Consider the following 20217-nt stretch of genomic DNA (forward strand, 5'->3'; position numbering starts at 1 on the left):
CAGCTCTACTTCAAGTGAAGTCATANAATCCCCCCCCCCAAAAAAAAAAAAAACAGGTTGGGACAGTTCATCCTCACTTCGGGACAATCAAAATTATTTTGGGACAGTGATGGGACAATAGGAAGCAAAGATAATTTCGAGGCCTCCCAATAGGTATACGTGCTATTTCCCACGATTTTGGTTCCCACGATCTTATTACATAACATATTACTCAGCACACTGGCGTTTGTCCAACGTTGCATCAGAGTATAATTTTATCCGGTTCAGGCCGGTATCCTTTCCAACACAACGTCTGAAAACTGTAGACAGGATGTCATCGATAAATACACGATTACGACCTCAAATGAGACAATTTTCCGATGTGCTATGCACAATAGTAAAGGTCTCCTTAATTAGTAGATTTGTCAACGACTGTAAACTGTACTAGTCTAAGTCATAACATCAGACTTGAGTCACTTAGCAAGAGAGAAACGTCGACGGATTGAACTGCACAGAGATATTTGGTACTGTAGTTTAGTGTTAATCTACTGCTAATTCACAGCTAAGAACAGTATCATCTATCATTACTATTATATAATATGCACAATACATTATGGGATTCGTGCAGGTGCAGTACGTTCTACTGGCGTAATGCCCCACCCATGCTTAATATATATCACGCTTTTTATTGCTATCTCTCATACACTGACGTTTTTTTATTAAAAAACTAGATTTTTGAGGGCTACAAAAATACATATCTGTTAACATTTCATTAGTCCAAGTCTCTCTCTTAGTACATTTAGTTTGTTTAAGCGACTGACAAAATTTAACACTATGTTCATGGACTGTGAGCACATTGTTGATTTTAGACACTTTGCATGACATGATCATGACTTTACATAGAACATTACAAGATTGAAATTTAGTCAGACGTTAATTGCTTCCACACATTCTTAATACTTGTGATTTAGTAAGTAACAAATTCTTAACACTTTATTTTATCCCAATTTTTCTAAACTTACAAAGAAAAAACTATTCTTCTTTTAATTTCCCCAAACCCACTAATTTTGGAAAAGGTGGGACATTACGTCCTCCATGGTCTAAAAAAGAGAAGTCAAACCCCTTTTTTTAGACATAGCTCTAGCTCTAGCTCTAGACAACTACCTTTTATCATGTAGATTTTAGTTATTTTATACTCTGTTTCATTGTTCTTTTATGTTTGTAATTTGCAATTAGCCCCCGGGCACGAATTTGCAAAAAAAAACTTCTTTTTTTATTAGTAAGTATGGACGTATTCCTACAATGCTGTGAGTATATGGGAAGATTAGAAATCTAACGTATTATTATGAAGTCTACGGTGTTGCTGAACGTGTGTCTGACACACGACAGACACAAGACAAACACACGACAGTATTTGTATCACCAATATCGTTGACAACATTAGATGTTGATGTATTAGGTAGAGTGAATACATTTGATGAAGGTTGTTAATGTTGTTCAAAAACTGTTAAAGGCATCCAATGCGATTTCAGGGTAGCAAAATTGGAAATATTCTTAATAAGGCAATCTTCGTGATATTGACACATACTGCTTCACATTAGCACATTTGAGTCAGCATTTCATACTTTGGGCATTTAAAACTGCAGAAACAAGCCCCAAGGTGAGTCCTTTATTTTCTGGGTGGTACCCTAAAAATCAGCCCAGGGCCCTTCCAGTAACCATTTTCCGTCAGAATTGTTTGTATTTTTGAGGGTCAATATACATTGGGACGTGTAGCTTCAACTCAGTATGTAGAAGTATGACTAGAATATTGGCTTTGAAAAGTCGGGTTCCCAAGCCCTAAAAACTGCATTAGATGCCTTTAAGATAATAGTTAAGACTCGACCTTGGCCCAGATCAAGATTTAACCTTAGATACAACAGCTATTAGACATCGGTATGCAACAAGTAGATATTATCTCTCACTTGAAGACAAAACCAATTGTTTGTCTTTTCAATATCCAATCCTTTCTTTTAAAATAGCAACTAACAGTAGATGATAGGTAGTATTGTTGTTGTAATATATAGACTCATAGCACTTAGCATTAGAACATAGCGTTCCAGTATGCAACACTCAAAACATATTTTTTCATCCTCTCGACCACATTTGGTCACATTTGTGCATTTAGCCCATCTAGGCAGGAACATGCAATAAAGATTCATATCAATATATTCACTCGCAGATAAATAGAGGAGAAAACTTTAGAACTACAAATTTCTTTATATTATGTAGACTAGTACGAAAATTTAAGCTGTACATTGTTTGAAATGTTATGGAAAACTATAACAAGTCATGTGCCCGGTACAAGTTATTTTAAACAGACGAATCCATATCTATATGTAATGACAACTTTCTTCCCCTATTAAGGTATGTTTTGCAGGTGACCCTGACACGTATCTGAAGATGTCATCAAGGGTCATCACCCTGACATGTGTTGTCCTTCAAGTTGCCTGCTTAATACCCATCGTCAGTCCTCAAGGTAGGATACTTCTAACAAGATTCCATTTACTTTTAGAAAAGACTTAGCCTCCATAGCATGCCAACAACTGGGGTTTTTTTTGGGGGGGGGGTCATCAGGGTCTTCGGAAGCTTTTATGTGCTATTTTCTGATTGCATATAGACAACATAGCCGGCCTGATTGAATTACCCCCGTTTTTTAGAACTGGGCTGATCAGAAAACAGCCGAAGACCACCAGACCCCCAGTTCTATAAGCCTGCTACGGAGGCTAGAAAAGACTGTACATCGTTGGTAATTTTACGATGTTCTAGTTTAGTGATGTGTAGAATTTGGCAACATTTGTAGCGAGGTTAGTCCACACCCAATTGTCTTCAATATGAAAGGTCATCTGGCCATGGGGTGACTCATATGTCAACAGTCATCTTGTTGTTGTACATAAGATTTATATTAGGCCATGTTGATTTGATTATATGGATGACATCCGCGCGCGCATGAATTTTCGGCCATTTCAAGAAAGAAAGTTTTCAAGCATACTGTAAATCGTACAAAATAGTTGAAAAATGAGCAAATATATACCGGAAGTTGCAAAAAGAAATATTGGAAAATGATACCAATGTCGTAGAATGCATGTGTGTAGCATACTTCATTGATTGCGATATTTTTAGCGTTTACTATCTCTTTGTAAAACCCAGGGTCACTGCATGATTGTTTATTTTTTGTTTGTTTGTTTGTTTGTTTGTTTGTTTGTTTGTTTGTTTAGCCGTTCTTTTAGTCCTGTTATGATCAAGTATTTTATATATATTGAGTATTTAATAGATTGTTTTAATGTCGAACTCTGTTATCTCTAGGGAATTTGTGTGTGATGATGCGGAATTTATCGAATAAATATATTAATGTCATTTTCTTCCGCCATAAAAGTAAATTGTACAACAAGACATAATTTAGCCAATGGCTACAGGTTTTCACAAATGAACCATTTGATTGATTGATTGATTGTTTGTTTGCTTTTTTTCAATACTCAACTATCAAATTCCCATTGTTATCCATCGTACACTCCACAGGCGCGATCAATGAAAACGTGCTCATCGCCAGGCTCCTGGAGAACTACTCCACCGACGCGCGGCCCGTTCTGAACGCATCTGACATCATCACAGTTACGTTTGACATCGTCATAGCGCAGATTCTAGAGCTGGTAGGTACATAATAAGTAGTTAACGTTATACAGTCAAACCTGTCCAAGCCGGCCACCCAGGGGACCAAAGAAAAGTGGTCACCTTGGACAGGTGGTCTCCTTGAAGAGGGTCGCCTCAAAACATGACTGAGGCATAAATGGTTTAATGTCAAATGCTGTAAATATCTTCAGTTCTGTGGTGAATGCATGTGGGGAGGGTGGCACATGGAACAATAAACGTCGAACAAAAACATCATCCAGCAATATAATATAATTTATTAATAAAGGCAAACTGGCTGGTTTCTCCATGATTTCTCATTAGTTATCATCAATATACTCGAAAATGATGTGGTCATCATGGGCAGGTATCAAGCCTTGAGCGGAACCAACTCAGGGCGGTCGCGGTCGCGTTGGCCAGGTGGTCACCTTGGACATGTTGCTTAATGCTTGTGTCAATAGGGAATTTTTTGGGGACCGAGAAAAAAACAGTCACCATTAGCCCTCGGGCATGATTTTGCAGAATAAGACTATATATTATTTATGCCGGACGTACAGGGCAGACTTTCGTTGACTTCATGGCTCTCGGTAAACCTTGCTCCGGGTGGAGTAATCCCCATGTATTGAATTCAGGGTGTTACCCAAGTCATTACGTGATTATGCTCCCACCATATATGGTGACACGACATTTTGGAGGATAACACCCATACGTGCTGTTTTAATATCTTTAACATGATTTTTTTCCAGAATGCGAAGGAGCAGGTTCTTGCGTCAAATCTATGGGTGCGCCAGGTACGTATTGATTTTTGATCGATCATCTTTGGGATATTCCAACTACATCTACCATGCGGTCATTATTGTTTAAATGGCAAGTCAGACTATGACAATTGATTGGTGATTGATTGATCAATTGCTGATTGAGGATTGCTAAATTGATTGATGTTTTTTCATTGGTTGATTGCTGATTGATGTTTTGTTATTGATTGCTGATTGATTGCTGATTGATTGATTGGTTGGTTGATTGCTGATTGAGGATTGCTGATTGATTGATATTTTTCATTGATTGATTGCTGATTGATGTTTTGTCATTGATTGATTGATTGCTGATTGATTGGTTGATTGCTGATTGAGGCTTGCTGATTGATTGATGCTTTTTATTGATTGATTGCTGATTGATGTTTTGTCATTGATTGATTGATTGATTGCTGATTGGTTGATTTTTTTCATTGATTGATTGCTGATTGATGTTTTGTCAGTGATTGGTGTTTTGTCATTGATTGATATTTTGTCATTGATTGATTGATTGCTGATTGAAATTTTGTTATTGATTTATTGGCTGATGTTTGGTTGATTACTGATCGATTGTTTTACCATTGCTTGATTGCTTGATTGCTTGATTGCTTGATTGCTTGATTGCTTGATTGCTTGATTGATTGATTGAATGATTGATTGAATGATTGATTGATTGATTGATTCACAGTATTGGAGAGATGAGTTTCTCACCTGGAAGCCTGAGGAGAACGGTAACATCACCATGGTGCACATCAACAGCGAGAGGATATGGCGGCCGGATACCATCCTGTACAACAGGTACATATACAGTCAATATACAGTCCATATACAGTCGTTTTACAGTCATTATACAGCAATATACCACAGTACAACAGGTAAATATACAGTCAACATACAGTCGTTATACAGTCGACCGAAGGAGAACATTTTGTTTTTGATCTTTTTCCTCTTCTTCTCCAAATCAATAAGGTCAATGACATGAACGAGACGTCTGTCACCATGGTAACTGGTGTGGGGTTACATCATGTTGCATTTTTATAGAAAGAGGGATTCAAACTCCTGGCTGACCATATATGTCAATTTCGGGCCTCCAGGTGGCTGACCTTGGTACTGCAGCAGAACTTCCGGTTTTTGTATCTTTTGTCCTTGACATGCTATGGACTTGATTTTTGTGTGGCGGATAGCTTTTCCTGCCAGTAATAAGTGGTGTGGGTTTGGACCCCCTATCCCCCATCACGATGCATCTATTATGTTAATGTAGAGGTCATTTGCATATTAAAGAAGAAATTTACATTTACATGTCAAGCCCATATTTCATGGAGGTATGAGATCTCGAAACTCTTGTTGGTTAAGTTTTATTTTCTATTTTCGATTTTCGTTCTATTTTCAATAGGCTACACGACGAGGGTTGGTCAGCGACTCCGGACACTAACGCCATAATCCAGCACACCGGCGACGTGTTCTGGGGATACCCGTTCACCGTGCGCAGCTCATGCCTGCTGGACGTCACCCTCTTCCCGTACGACGTGCAGAGGTGAGCACGGTCTTTGTACTCGGGGTCTTGTTACAACTAGCTGTGGGTGTCCTTATGAAACGACTGCTCATTACCTCATGAAAAATGGAGGTATTGTTTTTGTCGTGTCTGTCTGTGTGTCTGTCTGTGTGCCTTTGGATGGATTGTAATGATATTTGGTATGTGGGTAGGTGTTGCGTAGGCAAAGATCAAGGTCGGTTTTGGGCCTCCTGGTGGCTGACCTTGGTACTGCAGCAGAACTTGCGTGGCGGATAGCTTTTCCTGTCAGTAATAAGTGGTGTGGGTTTGGTCCCCCTAGCAGCTTGTTCTGGAACTGCAGGGTGGTTTCTGGCGAAACCTTTCAGAGCAGATAAATTCACAAAGGAACAATGTATTTTTATGATTTTTGGTTTCTGGGTAGCTTAGACAGAGATCTACCCTATTGAATGCAAATTATGCAAACTATGATTTCATTAGCATAATTGATTAGGGAATTCTGTGCCTCCAGTGTTTTACATCATGGGACTTTGATACATGTAATGTTTATAATCTCTGGCAGGTGTAATATCAACTCATACCAATTATGCACATACGGACCTAAGTCTGTGTCCTTTCATTTGTATTTATCGCTGATTGTTTTCTGAATAAAAAAAAGGTGTCCGCTAGAGTTCGGCTCCTGGACATACCACGGCGCGCTCATGGACTTCGTGAACAAGTCGGCAGAGGGCGTGACGGAAGAGTTCATAGTGAATGGAGAGTGGCTGCTGAGATCGTTCGAAGCTGACAGACACGTGCACAGAAACATCTCCGGAAACCCCTTTCCGACCATCGAGTACACCATAGAGATATCCCGCAGGACACTGTACTACAACTACTACGTAGTAGCGCCTTGTATTCTGCTTGCTCTGTTGGCTCTTTTGGGGTTTTGCCTGCCATCGGATAGCGGGGAAAAGTTGGCGCTGAGCATCACGATGTTGCTGTCCTTGGTCGTCTTCATGCAGCTGGTAACGGAGAAACTTCCCCCGATATCGACAAGCATTCCACTGATAGGTAAGCCATCCTAGAAGTAATTACGAAGGCCCACGGCGACAAATTTCGTGAAACAGTTTTGCGTAGGGACCGAAATGATTGTAGCTATGGGCCTTCGTAAATAATGCAGACTTGCTACTACATGTGTGAGGTGGTGGTTCTACCTTATTTCATGCTTGATTTATGGTAAATGATGTTTCCTTAATCATGTTTCAGTTTGAAGCCATCATTTACACATCACTCCAACATTTTGTTGATTTTTTCTTCAGGAAAATTTTTTGGAGGAGTTATCGTGCTAGTCACCCTGTCTTCGGCCATGACCATCTTTGTCCTCAGTCTTCACTTCCGCGGGCCCAAAATCTACCCAATCCCGATGTGGCTTCGCAAAGTCTTCTTCCTGGGTCCTCCAAAGGACACCAAAGTCAAGGTCATCAAAAATCCAAGGTCACACACCGTGAGGAGCAATGGAGTTCCGGGGGAGACCACGCCCACCGAACCGGAAACCCAGAAGGTCTCGCAGACTCTCGCGAGAATTGAGCAGAACATCGCCCATTTTATAGAGGAGTACGACAAGAAGACGGCCTACACGGCCTTGGAGAAGGAGTGGAAGTTCTTGGCTAAACGGATCGACAGGTGCCTCTTGGTGTTGTTCCTGGTCGCGCTAGTCATCATGGGCCTCGCCATGCTTCTCGCGCGCTAAGAATGGAACGTAGTTCTAGTACTAAAAAGCGAGCATATTATATTTTTATCTAGCTTGCACAACTTTACGTACTTGAAGCTACTAGTAGATACTCTCTGCCAGGCTTCAAGGAAGAGTGAAAATTGGAGTGGCAAATGCACTACAAGGCTAATCTCCAAGCAGATATTTTGGTGGGGGTAAGACAGTATCAAATTGGCCAGTCTGTAACCATTTCCCCACCCAAGGTGGTGGTGGTAGCGACAAAAAAGGGCCATATATATATAAAAAGCTAACGATCTTCCACCATCAACCTCTGCTTGGAGAGTACTACAAGGCGAGCAAATTTCTTCTAGCTTGTACAACTTTACTTGAAGCTAGCTATAGATAGTCTCTACAAGGCTTTAGAAGCGGCTGGAAAGAGTCCAAATTGGAGTGGCAAGCATGCCCGTAGCCAGGGGGTTCGGGGGGTTCAACAAGGCTCAAAGGTCCACTTTTTGGTCCCCTTTTTATCTAAAGCTCCAAGATTTTTCTTTAGATGGACTGATTCGTATCACCAGTGGGGCTGGAATCGTAGAAAAACTGCCTACTTTGTCATTGAATAAAAAGTTATCTCTGATTTTTTCTTTGAAATCCTCTCAAAAACGCAGGAAATGCCATTTCAGAAGGTTCAGCTCCCCAGGCATGTTATCTATCTATTTGACAAATTACTCTTGCCGCCCGCTTCTAAAGTCTGGTAGAGGCTAGCAAGCAACCTGTATCTTAGACAGAGACCTAGTGCCCCATAAGTATCTTAAAAATGCAAGCCTAAACATTGTAGAAACATATTTGTGAGCTGTAAGTATTTAAATTAGTGGTCACGTAGTTTCAGCTAAGTTTGCTAGCTAAGGTTGTTACCAATGCATTTACTGTACATACATGTATCACAGTTGAAAATAATTTGCTCGATGGTAAAATTGCTGGAGCAATATTAGTATGGTGAATCGTAACTAAAGTCTATATATAGTTTCCGTCTGCATTGCATTGCATTGCATTGTACTGTATTGTATTGCAATAAATGGCTACAGGCTGAATTAGATTGAATTAGATAGACAAGGCAGGCATTTTGTACATGTGCCATATAGATGGTGTTAATGCATTTCTATCAGTAGGTTTTGCAGTATCCTAGTAGTAGTGGCCGTAATTTGGCGTTTTGCTCAATAACGTACTGTCAGTTATTTTTTAATCTTAATTCAAGGACATTTCATTTATTTATTTTTTGCCAGCAGATCACCCTCAGGTCCGTGACCTGATCTTCAGTTGTCTCTGGATACTTTAAAATCTTACACAGACACTAGAATAAGGCCACACCAAGTAATTTTTATGGATGACATCAGCGCGCGCATTAATTTTCGCCTGATTTTGAAAAAAAAACAAGAAATTTTGTTGCCTTCTGACAGTGGTCACCATGCCGAAAATGGACAAAGATGTCCGTTGCCATGCCGGAAGGTGGATGGCAGATAACTTTGCAGAGAGGAGAAAAGAAAAGGCTCTGAATTAATGTTTTGTTTCTTACTTTGATGCAGTGATATGTGATGCTGGCTGTGTATATGTGATGTTCCCACTGAATCAGAACCATTTGTACAATGCTTGAGTCAACATTTTAAAATGTAGGAACCTTGTTTTTTCGGCCCGCCTTGTTTTTTTCGCCCGCTCGCATTAGATTTGGAGTCTGTGGAGGATGTCATCCATAAAATTTACTTGCTGTGGCCTAAGAACAAATATCACATATAGACATAAATATAGAACATATGCTCTAGTCAACACTAATATCAGTCCTACTGCAGTCTGTTTTTGTATGTTGAATGGCACCAAGTAACATTCCTGAATAACAGGAATAAAATAGACCAAAACATGATTAAAAGCTGTAGAAAACGTGACTACTGTTTTTTAATACCAGAGTATACTTCTATTTTGATTCTTTGATTTGTTTTGGTTGCTGCTATTTCTTGCAGCATTGCTTTACTTCTACCAGAACGAATGACGAAAACAAACTAAGGTATATCTCACCGTACACTTGGGAGGATTAAATCACCCGCAAGACAGGACGTGGTGTGGTAGCGCCGCCATTGTAGCGTTCAATCAGTCGGAATAATTAACATAACATTGACAGGGTGGCTTCTGAAAAGGTGTCCTAACATGGAAATCATCACAAAATAATGAAAAATTAGATTAGGACAAATTCTTCAACAATTCAACAACATCTTTCGTATTTGAAGCATTACAGTTTGCAGTGATTTTCAGGTTTTGCTATTGCTTGTTATGTTTACCGAAGGAAAACATATTGTTTTCGCTACGTTTCTTCTTCTTCTTCCGTTCCAAACACTGACCTCTGACCTGGCCAATGACCTGATTTGTTGACGTCTCTCGCCATGGTAATTGGTGTTGGGTTACATAATGCTGCAATTTAATAGTAGGAGGGATTTATACTCTTGCCTGACCTTACATATGAATGTATTTGAGTAAGAATTAACAGAGCAGACCACATGCGAAGGTAAACATTATGCATTTGCTTTGTAAATGTTACCTCTCTAGTAATAATTGTATTGAATTTCATATAAAAATACGTAGTACATTAAATATTGATGAACAAAATACATGGTGACTGTTTAACTACATGTGTGGAGACTTTGTGTCAAACATGTTTTGATAACAACGTAAGTACTTGTATCTTGTTTTTCGGGTGATTGGTTTTTGTGTACAAAATTGGGTATATCGCCTAGGGCAATGGAGCTTGTTGTCTGCGCTTTGTTAGCCTCCATAGCATGCCAAAAACTGGGGGTTTTGGGGGTCTTCAGGATCTTTGGGAGCTTTTATGTGCTATTTTCTGATTGCATATAGACAACATAGCTGGCCTGGTTGAATTACCCCCGTTATTTTCAGAACTGGGCTAATCAGAAAACAGCCGAAGACCACCAAACCCCCATTTCTATAAGCCTGCTACGGAGGATAGCGCTACCTGAAAGGGTCAAAAGTCACATTGTAAGACTGCCTCATTGCAAAGTTAACAGTGTGCTAGTGTCTAATACAGTAGTACACAATATTGTGGTATTTTGGGCCCTCTATTTACGGATTCGTAAAAGAATACGTAAAGGTATAAATTATATTTACGTCATATTCAAGCGCACTGAAAGGTGACGGAAAGGCGAAACTTGCCTTTCAGCCGCCTTTACGAAGTCTACTGAAATATTTCCCACCTTAACTAATTCTTTACATATTGTAGAAAGTTTGCTTAGATATTTGTTTTCGTGCTGTGCTCGATCCCATAAACTCACACAACCATTGACAGATACACACTGAGAGAGAGAGGCATACACACACTCGTTTCTTTCTGCTGAAGCCCTCCCCTATTTTGTCAGTGGTATAGCCCACTTAGACGTCACAAAAGCCCCCAGCAAACACCCGGCTTTGTGAGTACACCTTGCATGAGTACAGGTGCTTCTGCACCAAAACATCGCCAGAAAACAGCCTACAGCAACACAGAACGCCGCCATTCTGACAAGACTTCCACCTCGGCTACAGAACACCACCTTGCCCGACCACAGACGCTTGTAGCTGTACCCTGAAGACGGGAAAAGGTCCCTACTTCGCCAGCTATCCTCAGAAACGCTTGATTGCCGTGAGAAGGGTCAGACAACAAAAGCGCGCCGCATTCGGGAGCAAACACTAGAAACAGGGACCTGCGTACAGTGCAGTGCACGCAAGAGGAATGTTATAGTGTTACAATGTAGCTCTGCGCTCCAGTTGTGAGGAGCATTTGGAGGATCCTTCTGGATTTTTTTCGTCCAACAACGTCGTGAGATCGGTGGAAGAATGAAGACCTTGGCTACACTGGTTATTCTGATGTGTGGAGTTGTCTCCCAATCAGGTAAGAACGAGGAAGAATAATTTGTGTTGCTTTAGACACAGTAGGTTGAAGCATTGAACGGCGGCTAGGGCCCTATTGTACCCAGAACTGTGCTTTATCCAAAACTATGCATAGGAGACCTATATACAGTAGAGGGGATTCATTCCTCAAGCTAACCGACATCTTGCACACGCAGTCGTCCCTCAGTGAGACATCTGGGTCCGCATAGTTCCCGTTTAGAACTTTTATTCAGCCTGTCACACATATACATAGGAGACGGTTCTGGATAGTCCACGCGTTTCCAGAACCGTACTGGAGGCAAATCTACGTTCTTGGATACCCGGATACTATCCAGAACCGCGCCCGATCCTATCCTTAAACCGTAACCCATTCAGGCATAGAACTAGATTTAGGCTAGATACAATTGGTCCTGTCAAATTCGTTGTAAGATACCTTAACGCTAGCAAATTTGCATCATGAGGGCATAAAATTATGATAGATATCTTAGATGTGTCATACAAACTTACTATAACCTGTCTGATGATAGAAAAAAAAAACTTGTCAACAGCCAGCTCTGCATCTTTGAAAATTCCACGAAGAAAAAAAACGACACAGCAAAAAAACAACAACATAACATACCAATATACGTGTAGAAGAGTTAAGACAAAAGGCCGTTAAGAAGACTATAGTATTCTTGTACCGTATTTTTTTCCTTTACTGGCAACGACCAAATGCCTTACAAGAAGCCTTCGGCGTCTATCTGTTACTTTCACATAACTTGTTGTTCCAAATCTTTGCGACAGTATTGTCATTCATGTTATGATGCTAATCTGAAGTTTTCGTGGGATAGCTGTAGCCTCCGTAGAACTGGGGGTTTGGTGGTCTTCTGCTGTTTTCTGATTTAAAAGCCCAGTTCTAAACGGGGGTAATTCAACCAGCTGCAGGCCGGCTATGTTGTCTAATGCAATCAGAAAATAGCACATAAAAGCTCCCAAAGACCCTGAAGACCCCCCAAACCCCCAGTTTTTGGCATGCTATGGAGGCTAGGATACACGAAGGTAGTTTTAACACATAACGTCTGGTTCGCGACGCGTATTTGAAGACCAGGTATTTGTAAGTTACCCAGAGTGATACACGAATGTATTGTTACCAACGTGATGCCATATTCAGTGGAGCGTTCTTCAAACAAAGAAGACCGCACGTGCTTTGTCCCAACACCGAATCTAGGGTGACACTTTCTTTTATATCTGACGAACCTTTACCAAAAATAGCCGCCAATTTGACAGACGAGAAGTCTGTTTGTCAGAATGACGTTGGTGGTTAGACTAAAAAAAAATAACCTTCGAAGTTTGAGTCCGTTCTCTTGAACTACATTTGTTTCTGTTTCGTCAAATGTCGAAAAATGTCCAGACTATGCATGATGTACAAAATGACTAATAAACTGGTTGACGTACCAACTACTAAGTACTTAATACCAGCTCAGAAGAGAACAAGAAATAGCCATGCCTTCAAGTACCAGAGTTATCAACCAAGGATTGAGGTGTTCAAGAATTCATTCTTTCCTAGAACTATATCGCAGAGTGGAACTCGCTGTCACCAAGTACAGTAGGGGCATTGTCATTAGATAGCTTTAAACGATCTTTAGAGCTAGATGTTCAAGGGTTAGGTGTAACAAGATGATCACTGTAACGTAGCCAGCTGCCGCCGCGCCGTGTGCCTGTGAAGCTGGTGTGTTACGACGAAGGGTGGTTATACTGGCTATACAGATACAGATATAGAAACTTTGCCACTTCCTCGAAAGCTTCAGGTCTAGCTATAATGTGTGGAAGACTGATAAAGGTGTTTAGATGTTGAACATATATAAAGACATAGTCAACGTTGTATGCAAAAGTCTTTAAAAGCCGTGTCAAAAACGTCTATTTCTTTAGACTATGAACAAAAATCCTTCGTTTTAAGTGAATACTTTTTTGTGGTAATTCTAATGTTAACGTCCTTAGTTTGATATAGTTATAATGGGGTATAGACTTGCCAATAGTATTTATAAACATGTCTCAAAAATCAAGAATAGTAGTACACTTGGAATAAAGACAAGATTTTGTGACAGAGCCAACCCCTTAATCATATACTAGTACCTTCTTACTGTATCTATATATATAGATTTTAAAAAAGCCGGTATAACTGCCTTTTTGCATAACACACCAGCTTGATATTCATGTGAGTGATATCTCTGTTACACATGTTTCTACTCAGTAATAGTGGAGGGGACTAACTCCACAGAAGAGAACGCCCTGATTCGGCAGTTGTTGTCTAACTACACCTTCGCGAGCAGGCCCGTAAGAAACAGCACTGACACCGTAACGGTGACCATCGACGTCGCACTCGGACAGATCATTGATGTGGTAAGTTCAAATGACTGTCCAATCATCTGTCTCTTTACTTAGCTGTTGTCGTTTTCATTCTTTCATGTCTTGTAAGGTATACTTTGATTGGCTATGAAATTTATGATCGATGTGGTGAGTTCAAATAATTGTCCAATCGTCTGTCTCTTTACTTAGCTGTTGTCGTTTTCATCCTTTCATGTCTTGTAAGGTATACTTTGATTGGCTATGAAATTTATGATCGATGTGGTGAGTTCAAATAATTGTCCAATCATCTGTCTCTTTACATAGCTGTTGTCGTTTTCATCCTTTCATGTCTTGTAAGGTATACTTTGATTGGCTATGAAATTTATGATCGATGTGGTGAGTTCAAATAACTGTCCAATCATCTGTCTCTTTACATAGCCGTTGTCGCTTTCATCCTTTCATGTCTTCAGATTTTGTAAGGTATCCTTTAATTGGCTATGGAACTTATGATGCACCATGATATTGATAAGCCTGAACTAACAGTACAAGTTCTTATTTAAACGTTCGTTTGTATAGGTAGGAGTCAATCTGTGGCAAAATTTAATTGTGATTTTAAAGACAAAGAGACCAACGGTTGGAGTAAGTTTATGGCGCCCCCCGTCAGTCGTACGCCTTTGGAACGTGTATAGAGTTTATCATAGTACTTTTATTTGACCAAGAGAGAAACCATCACACACCTATACCAGAATGTACGTTGCGGACCATACAGTTATATACTCTCCAAGCAGAGGTTTGGGTTATTTTTGGCGTGTTTTTTAGCGTGTTTTAGGTTTTTTTATCGGGCTTTCTTTTTTTGCACTGGGATCTTTTGGGTTTGTGTGAAAAAAGATTCTAGTGCAAGAAAGAAATCCCGATGAAAAAGCATAAAACACGCTAAAAAATACGCCAAAACCCAAACCTCTGCTTGGAGAGTAAGACTTATAAACAGACGTCATAGGTTCCGCGAGTTGAATAGGCGCGGAGGGATTTATAGGAACTGTGCGTGACTTGGCGCTTCTGGTGGAAGTAGGCCGGCTAAGACGGGATTATTCTTTTCTGTACGGGTCAACGCTTGACTTAGATTTCTGCCAGCAAAACAAATACAGAATCAAGAGTAGGGAGCTAAGAAACGGATTACATAGTTGAACTGAATACCGATATGTGCTTGCACATAAGATTTTTCTTCAGTGTCGTCTTGGAAGTCTAAAATAGAGTGTTTACCTGGAGTTTTACTACACAGAATAGTTTGTACGTCAATGTATTTAACTTTTAGCACTTTTAAGTGTTCCACTAGGTTCTCCACTAGCCACTAGCTCACACAACTTCACTGTCCAAATTCCTTGTTCGAAATCTTTTTACAGTGACAGTTTCTTTCCCCGTACAGCCAAGCTTTGGAATTCCCTCCCTGACAAGTGTTTTCCACCAACCTACAATCTACAGGCTTTCAAATCAAACGTTCACCGCCATCTCTTGACATAGCCATGTTTCTCTCATATTTCTAGTTCAATGCCGAGAAGTGGTCGTATAGGCCTTGCATTGAACTCTGTAAAAAAAAGCACAAATAACAGGGCAACAACAACATCAAGCTATAGAAACACGATCAGAGCTAACGATTCGGAAACCATTTAGATCTACCAGTCCACCCAAAGCAGAACGTTTTTAAAATATATAATTACTAAATAATATAGTTGTACCCTAGATAGCACCATCAACTTTTTTCATGTTGCAATATTTCTCAACAGTGGATGCCCACCGAATCCTCCAAAGAACAATAATTCCAATGTTTTCTTGTTATTTTTTTTTTCTTTCACTCAGATATCGAAGGAGCGAGTCATGATAACCAACTTGTGGGTTCGGCAGGTGGGTTTACAACGTTTGTTTTAATTCCCTAGCTTGTCTATCTACTTTGAACGTCACTTCACGATATCGCATCTTTAAGGATACCTTAAATAATGCGTAAAGGTACATGCAAGGAAAGAAACTGAGCCTTTACGTATATTTTAAAGTGCGCGTAAAGAATGGATTTTGTTCCGTGCGTAATACGAGCTACTGAATAATCTGCGAATACTTTGTTTTGCCCTAACATTCCTGATTATTTCAGTACTGGAGAGATGAGTACCTAGTGTGGAACCCCAGTAACCACGGGAGTCTGGATGCCATCAGAATCCCCAGCGAGCAAATATGGCGGCCGGACATCGTTCTTTACAACAGGTATGCACTATACTGGCATCACAGTGGTTCTACCTACATTCATGTTAAGAATTAGCCATCCTGTACGTCACAAATTCAGCTAAGATCAGAAGAATTAGCCTCTACCAGGCTTTGGGAGGCGGCTGGAAAGAGTATAAATCGGCCAAATAGAGAGATAACATGCCGAGGGAGTTGGTCCGCTAGAGAGTACATAATATTACCGGCAAACTGTTCTCTCCAGCAGACCAACTCCCCTGGCGTGTTATCTCTCTATTTGGCCGATTTATACTCTTTCAAGCCGCCTCCCGAAGCCTGGTAGAGGCTACGCAAGAATACAGTATGCTCAATATGGTATTTCGTTCGGGCTATATAGTGTATTTGAAACACGTAATTTTAGATTTGTTGAGAAATTCTAGTGCTTTATCGTGTATATTTTTACTGCGCCATACTTGCATTGTACAAAGTAGGTATGGATACAACGTATTGTATCCATATACCTACTGCCATATAAGAACAACACCCACGCTATATGAGGCTTAACTTACAGAGACTGTGTAGTATGAGATTGGAATGTGCTTTTATAGTGAAAGTTTATTGCAAATACTTGCCCTAGGGCTAATTGCAGTTACAAACAACATAAGAAATACAGTGGTATGTTAGACTACATCTACGTCTAGCATTATACTATATTCTGCAACATACATGGTACTAGTTTTACTGGGTTTGACTTCTTCTTTTTAGGCAATGGAAGACGAATTTACCCACTTCTTCTATAATATGTGGGTTCTTTGATTTTAGAAGTAAATTTTTTTTTGTGGTAGAGAATGGTCGGGATGCCTTATAAGCATTGGTGGAATTATGTGAGTAAACGGTCTACTGTGGAAAGAAGAGTAAGTACTTTATGCACATGCTTTCCTGATACAGGCAGCTGGAAGAGGACGTGGTGGTACCGGATACCAACGCCATTGTGACGCATGAAGGTGACGTCACATGGCTATATCCAATCACGTTGAAGAGTTCCTGTCATCTGAATGTTGAACAGTTCCCAAATGATGAACAGGTAAGATTGAACCTTCATGATCTAAAACAACATCAGGGCAAATCTTTTAAGATTTAAAACGGAATTATCTTCATTTTCTGTGTGTGTTTAACGTCTACAAAATATGTGTAGGTCTGATTCAAAATCACAAACTAGGGGGACAAAACTTACACATATTCCTGACATGAACAGCTATCTGTCACCAAAAATCCAAGACCATAGCATGTTCAGGACAAAAGATACAAAAACCGGACGTTCTGCTACAGTACCAAGGTCAGCCACCAGGGGGCCAATGTTTGACCTTGACCTTTGTCATCCTAAGACCTACCAACATACCAAATATCATATGGTGGGGTCGCTTGGCGTAACGACATAGTGCTCGACTTGGAACCAAGAGGTCCCGGGATCGAGTCCTGACATGCCACCGATCTTGTGCCCTTGTGAAAGGCACTTAACACGACTTTCCTCACTTCGCTCATGAGTATTGTATTGTGTTGTCCCCTGTGTTGGTGGCGGCATTGATATAAGTTGAAAAAAACTGAGTGTGCCGTCACCACGTCTTGTGATTACATGATGGAATATAAAAAAAGGTAATTCAGAGTCCCTCTTTTCAGCGTTGTGACCTTCAGTTCGGCTCCTGGACGTACGACGGTTTCGCCGTGGACCTCGTGAACAAGTCCGCCACCGGCGACACCTCCAGCGTCATCGAGAACGAAGAATGGAAGCTCCTCGGCATGACCGCAAAACGCACCGTCGCCTACTACAACTGCTGCCCGGAGCCCTACCCGGATGTGACGTACACCGTCCGGATGTTACGTCGCTCCCTGTACTACTACTACTACCTGGTGGCGCCATCTTTGATTTTGGTCGTCCTGACCTTGATCAGTTTCCAGGTGCCCCCAGACTGTGAGGAGAAGTTGACCATGAGCGTGACCATGCTTCTGTCTGTAGTGTTCTACCAGCAACTACTGGCCGACAGACTGCCGGCGCATTCCGGATACATCCCCATACTGGGTAAGTTGGGACGTCTTTTTATGTTTACCGTTTATTGTTTTCGCTACGTTTCCTCTTCTTCTTCTTCTCCAGACAGTGACCTCTGACCTGACTGAAACGGAATGTCTCTCACCATGGTAACTGGTGTTGGGTTACATCATGTTGCAATTTTATGACAGGAGGGATGTAGACTCCTATCAACATACATATGAATATGTTCGAGTCATGGGATGTCAACTTCGAATTTGAGGCCCCCTAGCGACATCCTTTTGAACCACAGTTGGTTGCGTGTTATTTCTTTCAGATGGTATAGTCCCGAATTTATTCTGTAATTATTCAAGCACGTTTCACCTAGCCTGGGTACCATCCTGGTTAGTTTACGTCCGCTCCCACAGTCGCTACCTAGTTGGTGCTAGAAGCGGACTTAAAGTAACCAGGATGGTACCCAGGCTACTATTCTCCTACGACTAAAAGAAAGTTGTAATTGTTTCTTTCCCGCCGACATCCAGGTCGCTTCTTCGCCGCAACAATGTTCACGATCTCACTGTCTTCCGCAATGGTGATTTTTGTGATGGGGATCCATTTTCATGGCCCCAACCCCACGCCTGTTCCAACATGGCTCCGCCGAATCGCACTGAGAGGCCGCGAAAAACAGTCCGCGACAACCGACGTCACAGACATGTACCCATCCAATAGCGAGGCCAGCCTGATTCCAACCAATCAGGACGATGGTGACCCAGAAGAGGACACCAATAAGAAGAAAGCACTGGTTTCCGAGGAATGTGAACTGACCAATCGCCGGAGGCCTCTCAAAGCACAAGACTCCGGGTTCAACAGCATGTCCGGTAGCGCGTCGTCGGTTGGTTCAGACAATTCTGAGGAAAAAGTCAAAGAAAATAAGCAAGAGGAAAAGTTGCTGGCTCCCCTTCGTCACAAAATGAGCTTCGTTGTTCGTCTCTTTCGGCAAATTGTCGATCGTTCTTTGAGAAAAGACAGGCGGATGGATATCAGTGATGATTGGAAGTTGGTCGCCATATTTGTGGACAAATGTCTTCTGGTGATCTTTGTGATAGTGGCTACTATCACTACAATAGCCATACTGGTGTAAGATTTATGATAGACTAATTGGTACGAAGGCCCACAACGACACTTCCATACACCTCTTCCAAAGCCCTGCCACACCGCCCTGCCAAGGGATATACCTTCCATACCGCTCTTCCCCAGCCCATATATCATATATGGAAGGTATATCCCTTGGCATCGCAGTGTGGAAGGGCTATGGAAGAGGTGTATGGAAGTGTCGTTGTGGGCCTTCGTAGATTGGAGTTGCCAGGTTTAGCAATAAGCTGCCACAGTGTAATACGATATCTTTGTTCATACTCCTGTTATGGGTGAGTGTTATGAATGATTTTGTCAGAATTTGCATTGTTACAACAATAATTTCAAGTATTGTAAGCTTGGCCGATGATATACTTAATTAGCGATATGAATAGGTCGGTGGTGTTGCATTATATATACACTGTATCATAAATTTTGAAATATCAGAAACAATAAAATACAGATATGTAAGACTGTATAGGCTTATCAAAAACAATAAGCTCACAAACTTTTTTGTGCTTTTGTAAATATTTCATATAATGACGATTTGGACTAAATCCGAGTGCGCTATGAGATATGTTAGAAGAAAAGCACAGCAATTGCAAAGATATAAGTATAACGATTTTCGCAATGTTTTAACTTCTAACCTTCGCTATATTATGTAGATGTATATAGATGGAAGTCAAATCTTATGTTCTCTAATATATGTCTGTAATAATAGAAATAGTAGCTGTGCTACTTTGAAAGAAAATTATATCAACGTTTTCATAAGGTCATAATCACTGTAACAAAGAAGAAGAAAATAGAACAAGGACTTTATTGCGCAACATTTGTAGCGAGTACAACGTATGGCAAAATATCATTCATTCATTCATTCATTCATCCATACATAGCTGTTGTTGCTAAATACATACATAGTTGGTGATGCTAAAATATGTAACAGTTCTACTAACTGTACTAAGAATCTGGTCTA

At 40.7% G+C, this 20217-nt stretch overlaps 2 protein-coding genes across 2 annotated transcripts; both read left to right on the forward strand.

Moving 5' to 3' along the window:
- Nucleotides 1–2391: 2391 nt before the first annotated feature.
- On the forward strand, nucleotides 2392–7904 carry LOC109468758 (neuronal acetylcholine receptor subunit alpha-10-like). The gene is made up of 7 exons (XM_019767086.1): nucleotides 2392–2497; nucleotides 3538–3668; nucleotides 4392–4436; nucleotides 5125–5234; nucleotides 5830–5970; nucleotides 6605–6999; nucleotides 7248–7904. The coding sequence occupies exons 1-7, from the start codon at nucleotides 2422–2424 to the stop codon at nucleotides 7676–7678; spliced, it is 1329 nt and encodes a 442-aa protein (XP_019622645.1). The 5' UTR covers nucleotides 2392–2421; the 3' UTR covers nucleotides 7679–7904.
- A 5873-nt stretch (nucleotides 7905–13777) lies between these two features.
- LOC109468344 (neuronal acetylcholine receptor subunit alpha-10-like) lies at nucleotides 13778–19312 on the forward strand (the record flags this gene model as incomplete). Its single annotated transcript, XM_019766592.1, has 6 exons — nucleotides 13778–13939; nucleotides 15740–15784; nucleotides 16026–16135; nucleotides 17039–17174; nucleotides 17768–18167; nucleotides 18656–19312. Coding segments are annotated over 6 exons (1452 nt in total), but the record flags the coding sequence as incomplete, so codon positions are not given.
- Between the last annotated feature and the right edge of the window lie 905 nt (nucleotides 19313–20217).

The sequence above is a fragment of the Branchiostoma belcheri genome, unplaced genomic scaffold, assembly GCF_001625305.1.
Source record: "Branchiostoma belcheri isolate BF01 breed outbred unplaced genomic scaffold, Haploidv18h27 scaffold2, whole genome shotgun sequence".
NCBI lineage: Eukaryota > Metazoa > Chordata > Leptocardii > Amphioxiformes > Branchiostomatidae > Branchiostoma > Branchiostoma belcheri.

Excerpts from the sequence above, each read along its gene's own strand:
- LOC109468758 (XM_019767086.1), top strand. The coding sequence starts at position 2,422 with ATGTCATCAAGGGTCATCACCCTGACATGTGTTGTCCTTCAAGTTGCC. Across the intron at positions 5,971-6,604 it reads TTCCCGTACGACGTGCAGAG|GTGTCCGCTAGAGTTCGGCT; the intron begins GTGAGCACGGTC and ends AATAAAAAAAAG. Across the intron at positions 7,000-7,247 it reads GACAAGCATTCCACTGATAG|GAAAATTTTTTGGAGGAGTT; the intron begins GTAAGCCATCCT and ends TTTTTTCTTCAG.